We start from the raw sequence: 24,802 nt of genomic DNA, 5'->3' as shown, positions 1-24,802 counted from the left end.
ATGTTAAAATAATAAAGATTTGAGGTCTATAAAATAAATGCATCATCAATAACTAAACCTTGAAATTTAAATGTAACTTTTTCTCTTCATACATAAAGAATATTATACACAAAAGTAACTTCTTATTATTAGAATTACTTACACACTGCTGTTATTTTCAATTATTAGTGGACCTTTTGCTCATCAGAATATTAAAGTTGTGTATTATCTTTACCTTTTTTTTAACAGCATTATGACTCTTTATTTTCATGAAACAATAATTAAAATTTATTAAGAATCAATATAGACATTATTCGTTTATTTAAATTTAATATTTTATACACATTTGTTTTTTAAAGTTCTCTGAATCTATTTGATCCTTTTCATCTATAAAGCTTTTCTGGATTGTTGTTTCGCCAGAATTTCAGTTACGGGAATGTATGAATTCTATTTTAATAATTTTTTAGTTTAAATAGTTTTGCAATTAATTGAATGATATTTCAAATATAATTTTCTAAAATAATTATTATTAAAATCATTCATTTTCAATATCATAACAATTACAATTTTAGATTAGTTGGCTAGAAATAATATTTTTTTAATTAAATTAATATATAGAGAGAGAGAATCAACTTTAAATAGTTGCACATAGTCATGTCAAATTGGTGATTTATTGGTTATTAATTGAATCTACATGCATAAATTTTTACCGGTTTGTTATAAATTGTTATACGTATAACATTTATCCATCCCCAATTCATTAGGATTGAGAAAAATTAAAAAATTTAGTTGTTAATGATGAGTTGAAATTAGACAACTATTGAGAGGATTTTTCTATCTTCTACCGATAGGTCGTACTTTTCTTTAGCTCCCTTGCAAATATTTTACTCTTCTTTTTTAGATTCGGCTTTTAGTCTTCTCGTATTCCAGACTCGGAAGGTACTAGCAGAAGAAACTCCGACGCTCAAGTCAACAAAGACGTTCGGTATTCGGTTCTCATAACATTGTATATGTGCTATTTATATTACTTTTGGTGGACTTTTCTTATTGGATCAAATTAGGACCGCGTTTAAGAGTCCATTATCTAGCTAAGATATCAAATTGTATAGTAATATCTAACACGAAACACGAAAGTTTTTATTAAAAAGTTAAAAATATTTTAATCTAAAATAATTAATACAGTAGACATAGATATTTCGAAACAAAATAAGCATAAGTTGTAATTTTTTATTATAAATGGAAACAACACAAAGTAATAAATAGAGTAAATTGCGTTAACACTTTTTTAATTTAATATAAAATTTCTCGATATCTTTTATTCCCGTGCTTATTTTTCTTAATTGTTTGAAAAATGGTACAATGCCACCCTGTATTTTTTCAAAAAATATCAAATCGTATACGTTGTAAAATTTAAAAAATATCATAATTTATACAATCATAAAATACAAGTTTCACTCTAGTTATATTTTTATTACGATCATCTTATAAACCTTTTTTTATTTCATATTGATAAATGACATTTTGATCATTTGAGAAATGATGAAAATTAACATATTTTTTATTCTATCAAAACTTAGGAGTGACAAAGTAGAACGGACCATGCGGGTCGGTCCGCGGTAAAAAATATGGGGCGGGTTGATGTTTTCAACCCGCTGACCCGCATTAGTCCGTCTGGCATAACCCGCGACCTGTGCGGGCTAACATCGGAGCGAGGTGAGCTGACCCGCTAGCCCACAAAAAAATAAGTAATAATAATTGACTTGACTAGTTAGAATATAACTTTCCCTGTTGATCAATTTTTATTAAAATTTATTCTATAGTGATTCATTACATTACAACACTAAGGGTTCTAATTAAATCTAGTGTGATTAAACTATTTTTTACAAAATTTGACGATTCCTTTTAAGTGATCATCCCTTTATATTGTGACAATGATTTAACAAGACATACAATTAATTTTTATATTTTGTGAGCGCATGAAACACAGTAATCAATCTCGTTGTTAAAAAAAAAACTTTCATTTTCTCTATTAATTAACTGGTATAGACATATACATAAATTTTATATCCTGAATCCTTTGTTGTATTTGTTCTAAGCTTGGTTTCATGAACATTGATTTCCAAGGATTAGACAATAAACTTTTAAAAAGAATATAATAAATCATTAATTTTACAATCTCTTTTTTCTTTTAGTTATTTATGCAACACTCAATTGTTTTTTCTTTTAGGTTAAAAAAAAAACAAGTTGACCCGCAAGCCTACAGACCAACTCACATGCAGACATATCATGAAAATCAGCCCGCAGTATGAGGGATGGGTCAACCCAACGCGCATTTTGTGGACCTATGCGGGATGGGTCGGCCAGCTTTGCCACCCTAATCATGCCAGGGAGTTTCTTTCTGCACCCCTACATTTTTCTTCCTGCACCCCCACAATGTAATGCAAAGACAATAATATCCCTACTATTTTTTAAAAACCCCAAAATACACATAAAATTCACACTACTCTTTCTTCTTCCGGACAATGCAATTCGATAATTTTACGGAATGGGAAATCCGCATTTATTTTTTTGCATTCCAGATTGGAAAATCCATAAATATTCCAGATTGATGAATCCGGTAATCTTCCAAATCTATCAATTCGTAACAAAAATTAGACTTCCGGATTCAGCAATCTGAAAATCAACAAGTTACTTTCGAAACAAGGTGAAGGTCAGTTTTGGGATTTACAGAATTATGGGGGTGCAGGAAGAAGAAGCCATCATGCCAACATGTGAAGTTAATCGTTTATCCTAACGGTTTCTAATTCCAACAAGGAAAAAGAGTTACAACACACCAAGAGAACAAGTTAGTTGAGTTAGTTTCTAAAATTGCAAATTTAAGATTCTTTGTTCGTTCGTGTGAAATTCAATACAAGTCAAATGTCTTTTTTTCGAATATTGACAGCCATTAACTGTAAAACCAGACTGTTTATGTTCCATATGGTTATTTTAACTCCAAAACACCAAAAAACCCTAAAAAATTCTCCATTTTCCTCCACCTTTATATCTTCTTCCTCTCAACCATATCATTTTCCACCACCTGCCTCTTCTTTAATTTCAATCAAAACATTATTTTTTTTTCCTGCAATGGGGTTACGCAATTCAAAGCCAAATGCAGCCGAAGGAGACGCCTTACCTGCGAAAACCCTCCCAAGAATTGTTGCCAAATTTGATGAGTTAAAAAAACATAAAAATGCAGAAAGCACCCTTTCCAAGAAGAAGCTATTGAAGTGTGCTGATGAAGAGGATGGCAAATCTCAATCTTCGCCTGAAAATGAATCGGGACAAAAGGTTTCTTCTTCACAAGAGATTCAGAAACCCAAAGAGGAAATGGTGGCACAGGTAACAGCCGCAGAGAAACTGTCCAGAGTGGCTCCAATGCCCAACTCTGAAGGTAAAGTTATGGAGGAGAATCACCCCAACAAAGATAATACGGAGCAGAACAGAGACGTGGATCCCAACCAAGATAAATGGAATCATGATGTTAAGATGGTTGAGGCAGAGATGAAAACAGAGGAGGACAAGAGTGCAAAGCTAGAGGGAGAGCCCAGGAAAGAAAAAGATCAAGAAATGGGTGCAAAAGGTGACGAGAATGATGATGATAGTGATGATGAAGTTGGAAGGTTAATACGTCCTGGATCACCTAGTTTCAGAATTTATTGCATTGATCCCGAGAAAAAGAAGGATGGTGAATGTGAGTACTAAAAGAATTCATAGCATTATCTGGTAAAAGCACCTTCACTTTTCATCTGAAAATCTTGACAAATGATGCAGGTTGTAAGATGCACCAAAAAACGCTCAGTTTAAATAGTGTTGAAACATTTACATCAACAAATTCAAACCAGGTAAGTTGCTCTCAGTATTTCACCATTTCAATTCACTTCATTTACTCTTTTCTTTTGTGCTTAAATTTGTTGTGTGAACCACTCAGAACAAAAAGAAACAACATGTCTAAAGTTGCCTGAACCTGGTTTATATTCTAGATACCCAAAATCTTCCATCTACCAATTGAGACAAATGAAGACAACAATAAAACACTTTTAGTGATTATGCTTTATGTTTGATGTTTTTGTAAGGTATTTCGGGAATCAGCATCAATTCCAAAGAGAAAAGGAAGTAAGAAGAGATTTGGTGCTGTGAGGACTCTAATCAAGGTTAGGTCGTGCTATCAACCAATGTGTGTCTGTACTGGTGATGACAAAACCCTTGTTACTACTACAAAAGCAACAAAATCATCAACACAATAGTTGTTAGAAAGAATGAAAGATAACTTACACTTTCTTCTTTTTTATTTGGTCATTGTCTGTGCCTCTTTGTTGGCCTACTTACGTTTTTAGCTCCTTCTGAATTCCCTTCTTATGATTCCATCAATCAGATGCAGACCATATCTGTCTTCTCATGTAAAATGCTTCATGCATTTCTGGTAGCGTTGATGTAGATTATTTTCCTATGTTTATACAATATATTTTCATTAGTCCTTTTCTCCATTCCCCTCAACTTAGAATAATTTTTAAACTACGGTAAAAAGGAGGGTAAAACAAAAAAGGAAAATTTGTCTGCATGAAAATCAAAATCACATTTCTGAATCCCATGGGAGAATCCCAATGACTTATCCTAAAGTTAACAAATTAATAGACTTCTTATAATTTTACTTTGAGGACTACCAATATCATACAACTGCTAAGTTCCACAGGTAAGGAAGCAAACTTGTAACAGTGTATTGATTATTAAATAAGACTTCAAAGGACCTCTTCGGAGAGTGCAAGAACATGGTCAACATTCTGAAGCAATGCACTGATAGAGATTGGTTCTGAGAAATATGTGGCATATTTTATCATGCTTACACTTCCACTACACCAGTCTATCTTCTGGGTTAAAAACTTTGAATTCTTCCTTTCCCTACGAATTACTCTGTTTACTTTCTTAGTATTGAAGCTCTCTGATTTTGAGAATAAACTGTAGCAAATAATGACAGGTTGAATCGTCTCATGGACAGTATGGTGAATAAGACCTTGGACAGATTCATGTCTCTTCTTCTGTGCTTCCATTTTGAGGTTAGAACAAGCAAGAAAACTGAGAGTAAGTTTCAGCAACCCCTTGCCAATGAAAATATTCCTTAGATCCTCTTGCGTGACTTCAGTACCATCTCTAATTCAGACCTGGGCAATGATGCCAAGCTTGCCTCAGTATACCAGACAAACACTCTCTCTTGCTCAAAAAGCTTCTTCAAATGAAAAAAAATAAATAGATCTTGATGTTGTGGGTAGTTTCTTCAAGCTTTCTGCAAGATCTTTGGCTTTCTCCTTGCTTCCACCCAGCAAAACATAATAAGCCCATAATTTATTGCATTTATCATATGACAATTCTTCCATATCTCAATATAATCATCAAGTGGGGGCATGTAAATTTGATTTTGAGGGTGATGATCTTTTTTAATTTTGTATTCCTTGTATATTTGATTGATTATCGTAAATTAAATGTATTATTAGATGTAAATTTGCCTAAAAATAGATTACGACTTTTGCGTTTTGTTAAAAACTTTACATTAAAGTTTTCTAAAATATGTTCCTTAAAATTTGACACGCTCAAACTATTGGTTTGGAAAGTCCTAAACGTCATATAAAATATCATTGTTATGAGTTTTCTTTTCTTCCATATTTGTTGTTGTATTGACCAGTGATGATATTTCTCTTTCTTTTGTTGTTATACAATCTACACATATAAAAATGAAATATTTAAATTAATTTTATTTACGAAATTCATATAAAAATATGTGATAAATCTGAGACATAGTGAAAAAGATATGGTTGCATATTACATCAATATCTCTTGGAAGATCTAAGGTGAGCCAAGTGATGCATGATAAATCAATGGTGATGATGATTGTAATGTTAGACTTTTAAGTAGAAATAATTATGTATGAAATGATAAATATTTGATTAATAATATATATTGTGCTTTTTCATGAGTATAGTGGATACATATAGGCCAATTCCTTTTCAATCACGTCAATAAATTTTCTTTGTTTGAACTAAAAGTTGTTTTCCACAGGGCCACACCCACGTTCGACTATTCTCTCTCACCATTGCTAATTGAATTTGCTTTCCTCTGTCACAATGTTGTCCCTTTGCATAATATCAAATTCTGTACATATAATATATACATGCACAACAATCAAAATAAATATATTTTATTATTATAATATTTATTGTACATATATACAAAATACTTATTTAAACGTGTAATGTTTCAACCAAGAGTTGATGCCAAAGTAGTAATAAAGAAATCTAAAGGAAGGAAAAAATTGACGATGAAGATATAACTTGTTTCACTGGAAGAAAAATCTATCTCATATTTTTTTTATCAACAAAAAATAAATAAAATAAAATGAGATACTTCAGGGTATTTTAACCCTTATACAAAACTCTAAAAACAAATTTTCTAGCACCCTACCAACTAAGGATCCAACAAACATTGCACTACAGATCAAGATAAAATCTCAATACAAGATATAGAAACCCAACAAATACAGTTACATCAACCCCAAAGAGGTCACATCTTCAATCAAGGACATACATCCAACAACTAAATAAGGTCTTTGTGATCATGAAGTCTATCTCATATACAATAACAATATATAATTATGATATTCTTGGAAAAGAAATTAATTTGTTATTTATTTTAATTTTTATGTTTGATTTATTTTTTGTTAAAATTTGTGGATAATATGTGTAGGGGTGGAAAAACGGGTCCGCCAAATCCGTTTTTCTCCGATTCATCACTAATTGTTAAGGAAATACATACTGAAATTAGTAATTTGTCTTGTCCAAAAATATTAGTGAAACCTGCTAATTTTTTAATTTTTTTTTATTTTTTATTTTGAATCTATTTATTTGATTGTAGTCATTAGTATTATTTTTTAGATAATAAAAATATAAGAATGAATAATAAAATTTAATCTAACTTTAATATTTTAATAAAAAACTAATACATAACAAAATAAAATAAATATCAACAATATTTTAATGAATTAAACTATTTATAAAAAATTAATATAAATAAAATTATATGTATATAAAATATTGATCACGATCTTAATTTAAAAAATATGAGATCTTTTAAAAAAATTCAAAATTAAAAAAACAAACAAACTGAAAGATTAAAAAAATTAATCCACTTTACCTAAGTAAGGTAAGGGCAGACCGAGAAACCCGACCCGCTTTATTTTGTGGACCTTAAAGTAGTAATGAGACTAAATAAGATAAGTGAATCTAATATCTAAAATATATTATAAAAAAAAACTGAAATAGTCTCAGCAGCAATTGTTCCTCTATAAATTTTGGAAATAAATTAATCAATACTTGATGATAAGTCCTATTCAAAATAAGATAATTTATACATATCATCCAATCATCAAATAAAATCTTCTCAATATTTAATTCATTATTGAGTTGATAAACTCGAAGTTTCCATGTATATTTTAATCATATTTTTGTATGGTTATAATAAAGTTCAATTTAAGTTTTTTTATAAAACCTATTTTGCATACCTTTTTACCTACTAACTCATTATAGAGTTCAGAAACTGTTTTGGGAAGAAAATAGCTTATTTTGTTAGACAGGGAATCGCCTCCTTATGTATTAAAATGGACTCATGTAAGTTTTAAATCCACGTATATCACACAGGAATTTTTATTTTTTTTACAATTGTCATAAAAAATCTAATTTTTATGTTAGTTCTAAAGCACACATCAAAATATGTCACATGCATAAACAAAATGAATGAAATTAAAACATTCTAATTTTAAATAAATAAATAAATTATTTCAATAAATTTCTAAAAAATTATTCAAAAATATATTTTTATAAAATATTTTAAATTCTCTCTAAAAGTATTGTTTTTCCTTCTAAACTCACCATAGACACTCTGAATGAATAAATGGAGATTATTATGGTAGTGGTGGTAGGTGGAGTGGGAAGTAGATGAGTTAATTTCAGGTATATATAGCTTAAATCTGCATTTAATGTAAGAACAGAATTTAATTAATAAACTTTGTGTAAGTAGCAGTTTAGTTCTTATTCACTACATGCAAACATTAACCAATAATTGACCTTCAGAACCCAAGAAAAGCACTTAACCTTTTCCTCACAAAATCTACGTCCTCATCATGCCATGCCATGCCATCATGCTATGCTGCGTCGTTTTGCTTTCCACCTTTCCTTCACAATCTCTCTTTTCTTTCAACTGCACATTTCAATTCTTTTAGAGATAAATAATCATTTTATTCTAATAAAAATTAATTTACCCTCTTTGAAAAAAACAAAATATATTAACATTTATGTTTTTATATGATTAAAATGTATAAATAAATTTGAATATAATATCTCAGTGTGTATAGATGAGTGTTGTTTTTAATAATTTATAATAAAAAGTTCTACAGAGATGAGACTTTGGAATTTCAACGATAAAATGATGATGTCATTAAGTATGCAGTGTTTTGTTGGAACAGTTATTAGTACTAGATAGTGTGTGAAGTACAGTAATAATAATAGAGTGGCATGCGAATTGATGTAAAAAAAAAGAGCTACATTGCGAATTTGTGACATCCTCAAACTCCTTACCTCAAAAATCATTTTTATTCTTAAACAACAAACAAACCTTTGAATCATCACTCATTCGCCGGCAATCACCTCCCTCACGGCTGACGGCACCTCCATGCGTCTTCCACACCCTGCCACCGCCACCCACAGCCGCCACCACCTCTGACAGATGGGTTGCGCCCTTCGGAAGCCGGCGGATTCTGTCGACTGTCGACGGCATAAAACCGCCACTGCCGGCGGCGGAAATAATGCCGTTAAGATTCAGGAGAAGCAGGAGGCTCTGGCGCCGGAGCGCCGGAGACCTCGACTTGAGTCATTCATCACGAGCCACCAAGGGTGGCCGCCGTGGCTGGTGGTCGTCGCCGGCGACGCACTTGGAGACTGGACTCCTCGCCGTGCCAACACGTTCGAGAAGCTTGCTAAGGTAAGTGTTTTCAAGTTTGAACTTCGAAGTTTAACTCCAGTTTCCAAAAAATAAATAAATAAATAATAATAATAATAATAATAATAATAATAATAATAATAATAATAATAATAAAAGTTTTCTTAAATGATTGTTTGTGTTGTTTTTGTTCTTCTTTTAGATAGTTTCTTAAGTCGAGCTGAATGACGCTACGTGGTTTATGTAGCTGACTCGTGTAGTGGAAAAAAGGTTTTATTGTTGATGTTTGTGTTGTTTGGTTTTGGGTGTGGTTCAGATTGGGCAAGGGACTTATAGCAATGTGTATAAAGCAAGGGACCTTGTAACTGGGAAAATAGTGGCTTTGAAGAAGGTTAGATTTGACAATTTGGAGGTAGAGAGTGTGAAGTTCATGGCAAGAGAGATTCTTGTTTTGAGGAGGCTTGATCACCCCAATGTTGTGAAGCTTGAGGGGTTGGTTACTTCAAGAATATCATCCAGTCTTTACTTGGTATTTGAGTACATGGAACATGATCTTGCTGGTCTTGCAGCTGGTGTGGGTTTCAAATTCTCTGAGCCACAGGTACCACTATTTTATGCTCATTTTTCCAAATTTTTCTTTTCCATCTTTCGTCGCCATTTTGTTGTATTGTTATAAAACTCGAAGCTCTTTTGTTTACTGGATCGTTTATTGCTCATTAAGCTTTCAAGACAAGCTCTTGTTGGGTCCCTTACATTCACTGTCCCGAGCGTGTTCATTACTTTTGATTTTGTATGATTCTTGCTCTGAAGTTTCCCGTGTCACATCACTCCATAAAATGAGTTCGGCACTTGATTCGGAAGTTTTGCTTTATCCATGCAAGTATACCGAAGGAAAGAACTTTCTTTGCTTTATGCTTGTTTGGAAGGAGAATTTTGAGAGTGGTGTTCAATTTTTAAATGAATTCAAAGTATCATGCATTGAAGTGCTTTGGTTTTTAAATGATGGGAATTCTGTAGGGAATTTTTTTAAAATAAGGTGGAATATGTTTACTTTTATGTTCAAATTCCATCTAATCCCTAAAGAATTCCTTTGGTTGTTTATAACCAAAGTATGTACGTATCAATGTTATAGTTTAAAAAAATGTATGTATGTGTATATATATTTTACATTATCATTTGTCCCTAGTTTGCATATCATATAGGGAGGTAAAAATTATTATATGGTCCCCGACTGCCATAATCTCCATTCCATTTTGACATGACACATTATCGAGTTTTATTAACTCTTTTCTGTAAATTGAAAGACTGGGCTACATACCAAGCCTGAGCAGGAATATGACTACATGGTGGTCTGAGACCATGTAATACTTTATCCATTTGGATGGTGATGATCTTACATTTTGTAATGTTGCAAGAAGAATGTTAAATGATACAGTTTTATTGCTTGGTTTCATGGTGAAGTTATGTGAAACAGTAGTGCCTTTTGAAAGTAAGAACAGAAGGGAGGACTAATATTTCATATTGAAAAATGTAAGGAAAAGTTGTACTGATAGGCTGATTGTTTCTCAGTATGTTTTATATGACAGATCAAATGTTATATGAAGCAATTGCTATCTGGCCTTGAGCATTGCCACAGCAGAGGTGTTCTGCACCGTGATATTAAGGGTTCCAATCTGCTCATTGACAACGAAGGAATACTTAAAATTGCAGATTTTGGATTGGCAACTTTCTATGATCCTAAACAAAAACATCCTATGACCAGTAGAGTTGTGACCCTTTGGTACCGTCCTCCTGAGCTTCTTTTAGGGGCTACATCATATGGCGTGGGTGTCGACCTTTGGAGTGCTGGCTGCATTTTGGCAGAGCTGCTTGCTGGAAAGCCAATCATGCCTGGCCGAACAGAGGTTTGTTCTTTGTGTTGTTGCGTGAGTGACTTTGAACTCTTTAGATAAACTTATCCATAAACATTCCTAGGTGAGAAAAATAACAAAAAGAACAAATGGCTTTTTGTGCATAAGCTAATTTATAGAAGTTTTTCATAGAAGTTCTCTAAACTTTTATTTTTTTAACTTGTTATTAAATACCATTAGCTTAAGAAGAATTTTGTTTTTCTTCATATTTTTTTGTCCAAAAGTTTGTATCAAATGTTAAAGACTAATAATGACTGCAATGACATCTTATCTGTTCTCATTTACGTCAGGCACTGACTTGATTGATGCATCACCTTGCTTGTTCATAATTTTTCCATACCTGAAATTACTTGTGAGTCCTTACATGTGGGCAGAATTCCTTTTTTCCCCCATTTTACTGTTAAGTTGCTTTTAGTCACCAACCAAGTTGGTGAAGTGGGGGGCTAAGGATGGACTGTTTCATCAACATGATTACTTTTTCTTTTGATCAATGGCACTCACCTTTTATCATGATGGACCGCTGACCAGATATGGTTTATAGGCCTAAAGGCAGAAACCAGATTGCACTCAGAAAATAAAGAGAAGCAACTTAAAATGTTGGAGATCCCACTTAGACAAAAAAATAAGTTCAATTTAGAGTATATAAGTGGACAATCCTCATCTTATAAATTGGTTTTGTGAGAATGAGATGAGTTAGACTTAAAATTCACTTTTTATCAATTTGATGAGTGGGCAATCATCACCTTACAAGCCAGTTTTATACGAGAATGTTTAAGCATTTGAATACACTGCACCTTTACCAAGCTTTAGGAAGTTCATATAATATCAAATTTATGTTTTAATATTTCTGTATTTTATATCTTGCAATGCATATTTTCTGGAAGAGTGGCTGATATTTTAATTGCTTGGACCTAGGTTGAGCAGCTGCACAAAATATTTAAGTTATGTGGCTCTCCATCTGAGGAATATTGGAAGAAATATAGATTGCCAAATGCTACACTCTTTAAGCCACAGCAACCTTATAAAAGAAACATTTTAGAAACATTCAAGGATCTCCCTTCTTCTTCGTTACCTCTGATTGAAACTCTTCTTGCAATAGATCCTAATGATCGTGGCACTACCTCCTCTGCTCTAAATAGTGAGGTGAGTGATTACTGTGGATTAGTGTTATATATTTGAGATGTAATGTATTAATTCACAACTATTTTCTATTTGCAGTTCTTTACCACTGAGCCCTATACTTGTGAACCATCTAGTTTGCCAAAGTATCCTCCTACCAAAGAATTGGATATAAAACTGAGAGATGAAGAAGCAAGAAGGTTATATTATTCAGTATTGCCTTTGGTAACTTGTAGATGCTTTTGTCTTGGTGCTATTAAAACTTGTATTTTTTACCATTTTCAGGCAAAAGGCTCTAAGTGGAAAAACCAATGCAGTTGATGGTGCCAAAAGGGTTAGAGTACGCGAGCGTAGTTTGGCCATTCCAGCCCCGGAAGCCAATGCAGAGATCCAAGCAAACTTAGATGTATGCCAGATCAGATGTTTCTGTTAGATTTTTTTTTCTCCATATTTACTCGAGAATCACTTTAGTTATGCTGTTGTTAAGTTTAATTTTCTGTTCCTTTACACACCCTAGTTCATTCACACATTTTTAATGTATATTCTAAGTCTGAGCATCCATTTTACTCTATACACTTGCACCAATATTCATGATAAAAAAATCTATAAACTATAAAACTCTCCGGAACCTGAGACCTACATTCTTTAGCACCATTTTTTTGCCTTGGATTCTCTGGTATTATGCAGCTTGGCTTCAAAAAACATTTTTTGTGATGTATTGTCTCTTTAATGTATAGCTCTCTGATGAATTTTGTGTCCATTTTATGGTTACCAAGCTTTCCACTTCAGCTTTTTCTTATTTGCTTGAGCAACATTACAATTTACATGTGTCTTTTTTCAGAGGTGGAGAGTTGTGACCCATGCAAATGCAAAAAGTAAGAGTGAGAAATTCCCACCTCCTCATCAGGATGGAGCTGTTGGATATCCACTGGATGCATCAAATAAAGGAGCTGTTTCATTTGGAGCCACCGAAACTTCCACAGCCTCTACCATATTTGATTCAAAACCTTCTGGATCTGTTATAAGTCATGATCCTGCCATAGACAAAGTGAGGAGAAGTAATACTGCAGACTCCCAGATGGCTACATCTTGGAAAGTTTTCCGTTCATTCAAGCTATCAACAATTGGTCATTCATTTGATTTATTATTTAGAAGCAATTAATCTGTTTCTTTGGATTTTGGCATCCTAGAATGAGGAAAGGAATGATTTTTGACCCTGTATATTGTGATTTTTATTTATTCTTTGTTTTCCCATGTTGATGATCCCTTTGTTATGTATTTCAATTGACAAGTCTTTGTTGTATGATGTATAACGCTAGATCTTCATTAGATTTGTATATTCGTGTTGTTCTTTCCCACACTCCAATGACTATGGAACAAGGAGAGATAGAAAAAAGAAAAAGTCTTAAATGTAAGATGGGTGTAAAGTATGGATCAGCTCGCTATTGTCCAGGTTTTGTGGTAACAGTTTCTCTTTGGTTCATGAATCATATTCATCATTTATAACTCATAAATTTAAAATATAATGAATCTCGACTTCATTTGATGTCTAATGAATATCAAGATTAATGGTCTGCATCATTTATAGAATATTAAATTTTTTTAAACCATTAAATGTAACTGAAATGTGTTTAAACTAATGAGTTATATTTGTATATTAGAATGCCAGATTTTTAATTGAATAAGAGTTGAGTAAACATGTACTAATAAGAAGACAAATAAAAACCAATATCAATGAAAATTGAGACTAGACAATTACAGTTAAAGTTGGAATAATAATGAAAGGAAATACCATATGCAAGAATGTTTTTTCTATTATGATTTTAAACGACAGCAGTTACAATATGTAATGGTTCAAACATTAATATCACCAAAGGATACCAATGAAAACCATGCCAAACAAACACAGTGCCACAATCCCCGTGAAAATTATAGGAAGGTAATATGAGTGTTATCAAAGTTCGCGACATCACATGTTAGAGTTGCTGAGATATTGAACTATTTGACTAAATGATTTGTTGAGACACTAGATTCTCTATTATCCATTATACAGTCTCATGATAAAATAATATATGTAAAATTTATGTTTTGATAATAACAAATAACTGAATGATTTATTTATATCTTAATTGTTTTAACAATATTTTATACCCATACATTGTAACAATATTTTGTCCACGATGATAAGACTGGTTAATTGTTTAACAAAATTGATATACGTGTTATTTGTGATTTAAATGATATATTTTATTTATAATTTAGATGACTAATATTATTAGTAAAAATTATAGTAGTATAATATATACTCCTTGAGCATTTATAGTTTTATTCATCTACATGTTAGATGAAGGACAATCAAAGTGATATTATATATAAAAAAAATTATATTAACATGTTTTTAGAAAATCAGATTTAAAATTAGATTTTATTAGGAGTGATATATTATGAATATTTCTAAATTATAAATGTCAGGTACTTTGTTTTTAGTATCACATGTTATTGGGGATTAAAAAAAAAATCTGACTATATTTTAATTTATTTTACTAACTCATGTTGCAAATTGCAACATTTTTATATTAGTTTCTTAAATATATTAGAAGCAAAAACAAATATAAAAATTGCAAATTCAAACTTATAACACACAAATAAGATATAAATAAGATATAAGGATATTACAAAATCCAAACTTAACTAATTCAAAGTATCAAATGATAGATTTGAAAGATTATACAAAGGGATACAAAGAGTTTGAAGGTGAAAATCGAAAACAAGACAAGTCAAACAATTCAAGTAATAAGGGTGAGAATACAAAAACTACAGTCTAATAGTCTAGTGGGTTCAGTCTAAACTATTGAAATTCTCGAATTTTGTTTGTACTCTCTTTTAAAGTGTTCTTTGTTTCCATGAGAATTACTAATCTCCAGAGGTGTAACACTGAGAGATACAAATACTCATTGTAATATTGATAAGCTCATTTTGATGAAGTTATTCAAGCATACTTCAACCGAGATAGATTACAGGACAACAAATCTGGTTTAGTCTTGTCTTTTGGAATTTGGTACGCCATGGTCATGTAAATTGAATTGCACTCCTTAACTTAGGCTGTACTTTTGATTCTTGTCTCCAATGGTTACCATGATTGAAATATAATGATTTGAAAACTTTTTTTCATTTGATGGCTTTGAAACACTGATGTGAACAATAGAAATAACGTATCATATAGTGGTTTCAACAGTGACGGTGGTATGCTCAACAAAAGATACTACTCCACTACTGCTAGGAATATCGCCATTATTACCGCGTAATTTACCTTCTCTTCGTAAGCTGTTTGCACTCCATTAATGCAATCTTAAGCATATTCTTCAACTTCCAAATTGTTACCTCTATTAATCAGTTAATCTCCTAGCAAGACAAACAATCAAAATACTCCGGTCCCATCAACAGGATCCCATACATCTTCGCATAAGTGCCTTAAGGTCGTTCTGTCTAGGCTATGCTAATTTATTCTTAATATAATCAAGTACAAGGCAAACGTGCTAGTTTATTTGAAAGCATTCATCCTCTCAATGGAGTTTCCTTCTCCAACTTCATTAAGCTTTTATCAAATTAATCCACCATGTCAAAATAATTTTAAAATATGTTAACCCAGAGATGGATAAAGCAGAAAACACAGCAGAAATTACTCAAATTTCAGGGAGCATCAACAAATAGTAAGATACTCACTCATGATCCACTACGCACAACCAAATTTTCCACTTTTAGATGGTGCCCCCATCACTGGATATACAAGACAAAGAATTCAGTTGAAGCATTAAATACTTTATATCATTTCTTCCAAAGTCACTCCTGCTATGTAAAAATATATAATTGCAAGTATTCATAACCATAGGACATCCACACAAGATAATAAGTTTTAGATGCAACAACGACAAAAAGGTAACTAACACCAGCTCAGTTAATTCCAACATCCTGGTTAAAATATAAAACATTGTTGAACGTGGCAAGAGAAACAGATGTGGCCAACACAAACAGAATTTACATCATTGCAAACTTGAATGCGTCCTGTTATTAGACGTTGAACATTAGTAAAACAGAAGTTGCCAATAGAATTTACTGCAAGCAACAATTAAATTCTGAATAAATGAATGTGAATAAATACCACGATAATCAAATAAAAACATACCAAACTACGATCATATCTACAAAATACATGTGCTAAAATGTTGTAATTAATTTACCTGGAGAATAACACCTGAAATGCTACATTTTGGGGGAAGAAGTTATTGATTCTCTAAGCATTGTAAGTCCTAAAAAACAGACTACATTACCCACGCAACATTTCAGAAAGCGTACTGTGTAAGATATAATGGCATAGTCGGCATTCCATGGACAAAATGAGAAAATTAAACAGCATGCCCCTTTTCTTTCATGGAAAAAACTTTCCAATTGCATTATACCATATATGTTGTCCCTTCACGTCACCGATCCAAGTCATCAATGAAATACAACAACTAGAAATCTAGAATTGCTTCAGACAAAAAAAAAATTCAATGAATAGCTCCAACAAAATTCGCAGAGTTATATATACTTGCACTGGATTTCAAGAAGGATGTTTGTTTCTCAAACAACATGTGAGGTCCTAACATTTCCAACCCTAGAAAAAAGAGTCATGGAAGAACATACTAAAACTCAGTTCAGTTCAGACACAAGCATCTGAATTCACTACGGCTGAGAATCTACATCAGCAGGCAGGGCATCACCAAAAACAATCTCAGCTCAGGAGAAGCCCTTCCCGAGCTTCTGAATGGCCGTGTACATTTTTCTCCTGGACCCAACAGCACTAATCCCCATATCTTTCAGATCCTCTAGGGTCAACATGGGCAAAATCTCATCATCCACCTCATGCACTTCAAACACGGGTGCATATCTCCCTAACCCCAGTCCATTAAGCCAAACCCTAACCCCATCTTCACCGCCCCTAACCCTTCCACCACCATTCTCGTTATTCCTATCCCCACACTTCCAATCCCTAACATCAGTATCAGACGGTGCAGATAGCTCAACCCCGTCATGCTGTTGTTCCCTTTCCCTACCCTTAAAAACCCTCCTATGCCCATCAACCCCCAGATTCTCCATACTATGAATAGGGCTTTGCTCCTTCAAAGGGCTCTCCGAATTCTCAACCTCAAATTCCCGATACCCATCATCGTCCTCGCCTTCTTCGTCTCCGTTATTATACTTCTCTCCCTCCCCTTCTCCGCCACCATTATCCCCACCACCGTCCTCGATTCGCGAAACCCAATTCGATCTGACCCTTTTGGTGGCCACAGAGCCCCTCTTCTTGGACTCCTTAACCTTCCAGCTGCCAATTGCAACAGAGTCCACGTTCCCCGCTTCTCGGTCGTTCGAGACTTCTAGGGTTTCGTTAAACTCGCTCAGGTTCGTTAAAGGACGAGTCTTGGAGGGTTTACCTGGGTCCTTGTCTTTGCTGCGGTGGTGGTGGTGGTGGTGATGGCCGTCGAAGGCGAGTTTCCAAGGCTTTGTGTTGCGGCGCGTGGAATCATAGGGCTGGTCGCCACCGATGTCGCCCAATCGGACGCTCGGGCGCCGCTGTCGTTTGGATCCGATGGCGGGCTCCAAGGAATGAAGAATTAGGGTTCCTCCGGCACCGTTTATTTGCCCCTCCGGCGGCTGAATCTCGGCCATTCCGGTTAATAAGTGTGTAGAAAATGCAGAATTAGGGATAGGGTTTGAATTGAGAAATAAGAGTGAATAAGAATAACAGAAGTTGAAGAAACTCCTAATTGTAACCCTTGTTCCAATGTAAGGATATGTTATATTGATTTGCAGTAGTCTTAACTAGAACATGCTAATGATGCACACAACATTTTCCACAGAACCACCACGTTTTCTACCACACTAATTAGGGGTACTTCCATTTATTCCTTTTTTAAATCACCAAATCAATTCTTTTAAATAATTTATTTTAAGCTCATTTTACAAACTATATCTAAATGACATTTTATAAACTATATGCATTATTTCATTAATAATTACTATAAATAATATTCAAGTTTTAAAACTATAATAATATTCTACCCAAATAGTATGGCAAATATATTTATTCTCTAGGGTAATTCAATGTTTTTTATTTTATTTTATGTAAATGTTTAAGATAGAATGGAGTTTTTTTTTAATTTATATTGAGAATAATACTCTAATTCAACGTAAAATATTTGGAAGTAAAGTATCAATCTTAATAAACTCGAACCATAATAATAAAAAATAGGAACATAAGGTCAAACCTAAATTTATAAAACTCTAAATCATACATATGGATACCTTTGATGTTCCAATATAAACATAAAAAAAAAAAATTACTTAGGAAGTGGGTGAATACTTATACTAAATACATTAGTACAAACTAAACGATATTTAACAAGTAATAAACAATTTCAAATTTAACCTACAAATATCATAATATAAAAAATTATTTTAAATTATCTAAATATTTACCTACTACATTGGAATTACATTTATAAATCTAACCATATTATGTCTTTCCTATCATAGTTATCAAATTCCAAATTTTCAAATATATACACTCATACATTAATATGATTCTAATTTCATTTCTTATTTCTTATGGTATAACAATTTCTTATATATTAATAATTAAAAGTATAATAAAAAAACATATGTAAGTACCTTTTATTCAAATTTATTGAATTTTATTTATTTATTTATTCCTTCTCCTTATCTAATTTTCTTAAATTAAACTAATAGAATTAAATTCAAAATATAAAATAAAATGACTAGTATGCATTAGAAATAAAATAAATGTTAGAAATATAAAATATAACAACCTGTATGCACTCGATATAAATTAAATCATAAAAATATAAAATATAAGGGCAATATATTCCTAAAAATAAATTAAATAATAAAAACATATAAAATGAATAAAGAAATAGTGTATAACACAGAATAATTAATAGACTATAATAAAATATACATAAATTTATTAAAATTTTGTTTAAGGGATTTTTCTATCTCATTATTATAATGACATTTTTAATTTCATCTAATTATTTTCAACATTCCCAATCTGTTTTTTTCTAGTTGGTAAAATGAATATAGTATCAACTAAATAATTCATACATGACTAATTCTTAATTTGTTATTTTAGAGTGTGTAACAATAATTTTTATCTTTTATTCGACCATTTTTTTAGAAATTTATTTCAAAATGTGAATCTCCAAGAATAACTAATTGAGATATGAATATGACAACTATAATTTCAGGCAATTGATTTTCAAAACATTTAAAATAGAATATAATAGATACTATTTTAAAAAAAAATAAAAAAGTACAATTCATTTACTACCATTATTCAATTCTTTATTAATTGATTTGTCCAACTACTAATCTCAGCATAAAAGTATTTTCTTGTCACATTCAATATTTATCAAGATAATATCTACCCAAAAAACCAAAACTAGCCAAAAAAAAAAAATAGCCATCCAAATAATGTGTTAAATAACTTCACTTAATAGAAAATTGACAATTTATTCTAAAAGTTCATATTAATTAATGATTAAATAACAATATAAACAAAAAATTCATGCTAGTATTACATCTTTAGTAGATAGAGTGAAATTATTTTTTATTATATGTATAATGAATGTTGTTACATCAAAATAAGTCTGGATTGTGAGAATTTTTTTCTTGTTTATATATTAGTCTCTCTAATTTAATAAAGCAAAAATTATTTTTTATTTAGAGACATCTATTTAGTGCTTTGAATAATTTTTTCTTTGAAGAAAATATCTTGAAAAACAAAACAAAAACTGAAATTTGCGTGAGTACTTCAACATTCATGTAAGAAAAATGTTTAATTTTTGTTTAACTCGTTTTCAGATATATATTTCAAAATTATAAAAAAATAAAATAAAATAAAATATAGATGTTTAATACTCCTTTTAACTAAAATATTAAGCAATTTTTTTTTTATCATGGTCCTATAATATTATCTATACATCTATAACAATATGTTAATATCATTATTTGTTTTTAGTATACAGAATTTACTTCTAAATACACCTCTTAATTCATGAAACTACTTTATTCTTTTATTGTATTTTCTCTCGTATGAAATAACCATGAAATTGATCTTATTATACTTCTCATTCTATTTTTCTTTATAACTTTTTGTTATTTTCTTTTTCACATTCCATTTAAACAAGGTTTATATAAATAATATACTAAAACTAGAATTAATATATAAAATAATAAAGGTTAATTTTTTCATTTAATAAAATAAAATATACATAGAGTCTCTATTTCTACTAATATAATATAAAAAGAGATATTAAAAACTTAAAAGGAAAAAAGAAAAGAAAAAATGAAATTTGTATTTTGCGATGAAATTGAATTGATGATGAAAGGAAAACATGAGATGAAAGGTGAAGAAAGGGAAGAGTGAAACGCAACCCTCTCTGCACAGAAGTGTCGAACAACAGTGTCGTTGCAGCCTTGCAGGTATCTTCTTATTCTCTCTCTAATTTCTCTCCATTTCCCTTCAATTCCTTTCCACTACTTGTAGGTTTTCTCTCTCATTCCACATTTTACTATCTCTTCCTTCCCAATTACTACCTAAAGCTCTGTAATCTCTCTAACCTTTTACTAAAACCTTTCACTCTTTTCAATGCCATTTTATTGCATCCTCAAATTCACCAAGGGATTCATTTCACACTGCAATTTCGTGATTTTCGCTTAATATACCTGCCGCACCCCCTTTCGATTTTGTATTTGCATTGCATGCCTGCTTATAGCTGCTTACGAGTTCCTGAATTGGGAGATTGGGAAAAAGTGTGTTTTGTTTTGTTTCTTTTTGCAATGTGTTGGTGGATCGAGTGTTGTGAACAGTACTGGTAAAATGGGAGAGGGTTTTAGAGATTGACTTGAGGTTTTAGCACAATGATGTGATCACAAGTGCGTTTGGTCACATTCGTGTGAAAAGGAAACAACAAAAAGGTTACTTAATGTGCTTTACTTATATACTTTTGGGGAAGTGAATGCCATTCATTTGTTTTCTTTTTGTTAGCATTTAAATATTCAGTTTGGTGTCTATGATCTTAGTAATGAGTTATGAATTGCATCTGTCTTTTTGGTTCTTCGTAACTTGGACTGCTGTATTTTCACTTAGATAACTATGGATTGAATAAGTGGTTTCTTCTGCTTTTGGAATTTATTGTTTGCTTCTCTCTCTCTCTGGGCACTGTCCCAAGACTCTTGCTCTTGAATTAAGGATTATTAGCTATTAGACCGTGTAAAAGCCCCTGCTTTGCCATAGGACCCTCAAACAGTATTTCATAATTCAGATCTATGGAGTATTTGCTGTCTCCCTGTAACTGTAACTGTATATAATTTTGATAACTTCAAATAGAGAATTAGCTAAGGTTGGCCACGCTGAATTGAAACTTTTCTTGGGACTCTGTTTACTTCCTTTCAATATGATTCATGTTAACAAAATATTGGGTGGGTTTTGTCAATGACTGTGAAACAACTTTTGCTCGTTAAGTTTTGAAGGATTAATGTTTAGTGATATCCTTATTAGACAGTTGGAGATCATACCTTATTGGTCAAAGACTAGAATAATAGTCACGTTATAACCCATGTAACATGGTGTTTTTGAGGTGCCCATAATATCAATTATTAACCTGCATATTCTGTGAGAAATTGAGAACAACGTGCTTCGAATATATTACTCAACTTTAGTGGACAAGGCCATGCATTGACTTTATTATAACTGTACCTTGATTTAAGGTTTGCCATTTTATGACCTTTTTGTTTGTCATTTGTAGTGAGAAAATGGCTATTTTCCCATTTTAAGATTGTGAAAAAATTAGGTCTATACTTACTTGCTTTTGGCTTTCTTTTCCCAAGCCACTTATTAGTTGTCTTGCTCTTAATTATACCTTGTAGTGGAAATTTACTTCATTCCCATACTAAAGCAGTAATACTTGCTGAGTGCTTATAAATATTTTCCTTCCTCATTATGCAACTTGAGGCTGTGTAAAGTTCGGAAAAAGGTTATCATAAATGAATGTTGTAAAACTGCAAACTCTCATTTTTCCAATCTGTGTCCAACATGTTCCCAAACTACAATAAGAACTAAAAAAAATTCAGTCTGTCGTGCACAGTGAAACTTTAGTGATAAGAAAAAATGGACACCTACCTTTATGCAATAAGGGTTGCTCCTTCTGGCTACTCATTGGAAATATGGTTGAATTTTTTAAAACATGCCCTGTACTTTATGTTTGATATATCAGTCTTGCTACTTTTAATTGTTATCAGTAACTTTCTTAATGGATGTTCTTGTTTATATTGTAACGTTTTTAAGTGCATAACACACATGAATCTGTTGGATTGGAAGTTTTAAAGTCTGAAAGTTTTAAATTTTTGGGCCTGGTCTGTTTCCTTGTGCTAGAATAGAGTAAAGGATTGTGTTCAGGTATGGATTTGACAAAGTTATTTTTGTTCAAGCTCCCTTGGTCCCTTTTTTAATGCCAAACATTCAAATGAAGAGTTTTATATATAGTTAGTCACTGTTTTTTTATTTATGTCTATTTCTAAACTTCTCATTATATCTGCTTTATAATGTACATTGGTGTGTGTGGTATGTAAAAAATTGTCATGTTTAGGTTAAGTGAATTTTATCTACATGCAACAGAAATTAAGTCTTTCACTGTCTACTTAAATTCCTTCATATAAATCTATTGTTGGTAAAATGGTAATGGGAAAGGTTGAGTGTAGTTCATTGTTGGAGACTTATCTCCATTTAACACCTAAGTTGTTGTTCAATAAATGGTTTCCTTGTATCTACTTCTGTCTGTAGTGTGTAAGATCAAATAAAGAACTGTTTAGCAGTCATTTAAGTTTGCTAAATTCTTTTCAGATTGCATTAGAACAATGTTTGGGAGCGTTGATGTCTATTTTCTTTACTTATTGACCTAATGCTAAACTTTTGCTTTTCTCATTGTTAGCAGGGTTTTCCTTTCAGCTGGAGATTGTTGATTAATTAAACCCCATGACTTCTTGACTTCAACTATCACATCTGTTGCAAAATCCTCTAGATGAAAAATGGAGGATGGCCGTCAAAATGAAAATGACAGGCATAAGATGGAATACTACAGAGGAGCACATTCCATGGTAAATAGAATACATAAATTTGTGATCTTTCTTTTTTAGCTTTGCACCACTGGTCACTTTATTGATTAATTGGATTGAACTTTGCATTTGCAGTGGAATACTGATTCCCAGCATCAAGTGAAAGAGCCAAATGCACTGGTTATGAATAAGAAGATTAGGTCCATTATGGCTGAAAGGCAGGCTGCCATTCTGGAGCTTGAACTGGAGGCTGCAATATCTGTAAAGAATGAAGCCTTGGCTGCTCGGGATGCAGCCATTCGGCAGAGGGATGAAGCACTTGCTCAAAGGGATAATGCCATTTTGGAACGGGATAATGCCCTTGCAGCCCTTCAGAGTCGGAACAATTCTGTCAGCTTCCCATTTGGCAGTCGAATCCAATGTGGATCAAAACGAATGCACCATTCTTCAAACCATCTGCCTAACATGTCTGAAGCTTCATACAAAACAAAGGATGCCTCCCCATTGGCAGTTATACCTTTTGAAGCTGTCAAATCTCCTCAAGCAAAGAGAACAAAGGAGAACAAGGTAATTAGTTCTAAGGCATCAAACCCACCCTACAAAGTAAAGAAAATGGGTGAGGATTTAAATAGGAAGGCTTCTTTTGAAGGTACAAAGATCCGATCTGAATGGCATAGGCAAGATGTTGGCCTGAATTTGGTTACATTTGACGAAACTACCATGCCAGTTCCAGTTTGCACATGTACTGGCATACCACGACAGTGCTACAAATGGGGGAATGGCGGATGGCAGTCATCATGTTGTACCACAACATTGTCTATGCATCCATTACCACAGCTTCCAAACAAGCGCCATGCTCGCATTGGAGGACGAAAGATGAGTGGAAGTGTTTTTACAAGACTTCTCAGCAGGTTGGTGTTAGAAGGCCATGATTTATCTATACCATTAGATCTTAAGGAGTACTGGGCCAGACATGGAACCAATCGCTACATCACTATCAAGTAGCCTCCTGACATTCATCTGTATCGAGTACGTACGGTTTCATTTTGAACCTCTTGCAATGACTGACCTCTAGTTGAAATCATGCCTTGATAAGCATGCTATGCTTGAATTTTGTGAACACGTGTGATTTTTCAACAGAAGGTACCCCATACTTACTTTTAGTTACTGATTTGGCTAGACTCAACTTTTATCCTTGCTATAAATGAGATACCTGTAAAGTATCATGTGTACATGTGACTTTTTTAGTGACTAGAGGTAGACCCTTTTGGTTCCCAGCATGTTTTCTGCTTTGTCTGTCCACTATGAATACTGTATGTAGGAAACTTTTCCCATCTCTTGTTTTTTTATCCTTTTTATCAATCGACATTTATAAATTTCGATGGGTAAATTTTCAACTTTCCTTAAAGATAAAATGTCTGCAGAGAAACTGTCATGAGACACTGTGTTCAATTGTTCATAATTGCATCTATTCAAGCTTTGGGAAAGAACTACAACAATCCTTCTCGAGAAATGGTCACAAACAAAACGTCTTGTTTGTGTTGTAATGGGGAAGGGTATTCTTAAAGATTAAATGCTTTCCTATAACAGTCTTTTCCTAT

General features: G+C 32.4%; 4 protein-coding genes across 8 annotated transcripts; 3 read left to right on the top strand and 1 right to left on the bottom strand.

The window, feature by feature from the left end:
- The first annotated feature begins 2,949 nt into the window (after window positions 1–2,949).
- Window positions 2,950–5,503, top strand: LOC137812583 (uncharacterized). Of its 2 annotated transcripts, XM_068614670.2 has the most exons (4): window positions 2,950–3,712; window positions 3,793–3,863; window positions 4,095–4,172; window positions 4,994–5,503. In XM_068614670.2, exons 1-4 carry the CDS (start codon window positions 2,950–2,952, stop codon window positions 5,024–5,026), a joined length of 945 nt encoding a protein of 314 aa, XP_068470771.2. In that variant the 3' UTR covers window positions 5,027–5,503. The 2 variants fall into 2 exon arrangements, with proteins under 2 accessions (XP_068470771.2, XP_090155179.1); XM_090299053.1 differs by lacking the exon at window positions 4,994–5,503 and having other exon boundaries at window positions 2,953–3,712; window positions 4,095–4,492.
- A 2,975-nt stretch (window positions 5,504–8,478) lies between these two features.
- LOC137812582 (putative serine/threonine-protein kinase At1g54610) lies at window positions 8,479–13,444 on the top strand. 2 transcript variants are annotated; one of them, XM_090299052.1, is made up of 7 exons: window positions 8,479–9,042; window positions 9,317–9,601; window positions 10,570–10,904; window positions 11,826–12,053; window positions 12,129–12,229; window positions 12,315–12,435; window positions 12,871–13,444. In XM_090299052.1, exons 3-7 carry the CDS (start codon window positions 10,599–10,601, stop codon window positions 13,189–13,191), a joined length of 1,077 nt encoding a protein of 358 aa, XP_090155178.1. In that variant the 5' UTR covers window positions 8,479–9,042; window positions 9,317–9,601; window positions 10,570–10,598; the 3' UTR covers window positions 13,192–13,444. The 2 variants fall into 2 exon arrangements, with proteins under 2 accessions (XP_090155178.1, XP_068470769.1); XM_068614668.2 differs by having other exon boundaries at window positions 8,514–9,042; window positions 10,587–10,904.
- A 3,004-nt stretch (window positions 13,445–16,448) lies between these two features.
- On the bottom strand, window positions 16,449–17,949 carry LOC137812581 (uncharacterized). The gene has a single exon (XM_068614667.1). The coding sequence runs from the start codon at window positions 17,733–17,735 to the stop codon at window positions 16,806–16,808; it is 930 nt and encodes a 309-aa protein (XP_068470768.1). The 5' UTR covers window positions 17,736–17,949; the 3' UTR covers window positions 16,449–16,805.
- A 2,493-nt stretch (window positions 17,950–20,442) lies between these two features.
- Window positions 20,443–24,591, top strand: LOC137812580 (protein BASIC PENTACYSTEINE4). 3 transcript variants are annotated; one of them, XM_068614664.1, is made up of 3 exons: window positions 20,443–20,570; window positions 23,081–23,243; window positions 23,337–24,591. In XM_068614664.1, the coding sequence occupies exons 2-3, from the start codon at window positions 23,175–23,177 to the stop codon at window positions 24,204–24,206; spliced, it is 939 nt and encodes a 312-aa protein (XP_068470765.1). In that variant the 5' UTR covers window positions 20,443–20,570; window positions 23,081–23,174; the 3' UTR covers window positions 24,207–24,591. The 3 variants fall into 3 exon arrangements, with proteins under 3 accessions (XP_068470765.1, XP_068470766.1, XP_068470767.1); XM_068614665.2 differs by having other exon boundaries at window positions 20,458–20,570; window positions 23,078–23,243; XM_068614666.1 differs by having other exon boundaries at window positions 20,567–21,065.
- The last annotated feature ends 211 nt before the right edge of the window (window positions 24,592–24,802 follow it).

Source organism: Phaseolus vulgaris, chromosome 2, assembly GCF_051622355.1.
Source record: "Phaseolus vulgaris cultivar YP4 chromosome 2, ASM5162235v1, whole genome shotgun sequence".
In the NCBI taxonomy this organism is placed as follows: domain Eukaryota; kingdom Viridiplantae; phylum Streptophyta; class Magnoliopsida; order Fabales; family Fabaceae; genus Phaseolus; species Phaseolus vulgaris.
The sequence above is the reverse complement of the archived record's forward strand: the minus strand, read 5'-3'. Positions and strand labels throughout refer to the sequence as shown.

Bases quoted from the DNA above. Each gene is read 5' to 3' on its own strand.
- LOC137812583 (XM_090299053.1), top strand. From the start codon at position 2,959: ATGGTTATTTTAACTCCAAAACACCAAAAAACCCTAAAAAATTCTCCA. The intron at 3,713-3,792 runs GTGAGTACTAAA...CAAATGATGCAG, and splicing joins GAAAAAGAAGGATGGTGAAT to GTTGTAAGATGCACCAAAAA. The intron at 3,864-4,094 runs GTAAGTTGCTCT...TGTTTTTGTAAG, and splicing joins CATCAACAAATTCAAACCAG to GTATTTCGGGAATCAGCATC.
- LOC137812582 (XM_068614668.2), top strand. From the start codon at position 8,788: ATGGGTTGCGCCCTTCGGAAGCCGGCGGATTCTGTCGACTGTCGACGG. The intron at 10,905-11,825 runs GTTTGTTCTTTG...GCTTGGACCTAG, and splicing joins TCATGCCTGGCCGAACAGAG to GTTGAGCAGCTGCACAAAAT. The intron at 12,436-12,870 runs GTATGCCAGATC...GTCTTTTTTCAG, and splicing joins AGATCCAAGCAAACTTAGAT to AGGTGGAGAGTTGTGACCCA.
- LOC137812580 (XM_068614664.1), top strand. From the start codon at position 23,175: ATGGAGGATGGCCGTCAAAATGAAAATGACAGGCATAAGATGGAATAC. The intron at 23,244-23,336 runs GTAAATAGAATA...TTGCATTTGCAG, and splicing joins ACAGAGGAGCACATTCCATG to TGGAATACTGATTCCCAGCA.
- LOC137812581 (XM_068614667.1), bottom strand. From the start codon at position 17,735: ATGGCCGAGATTCAGCCGCCGGAGGGGCAAATAAACGGTGCCGGAGGA.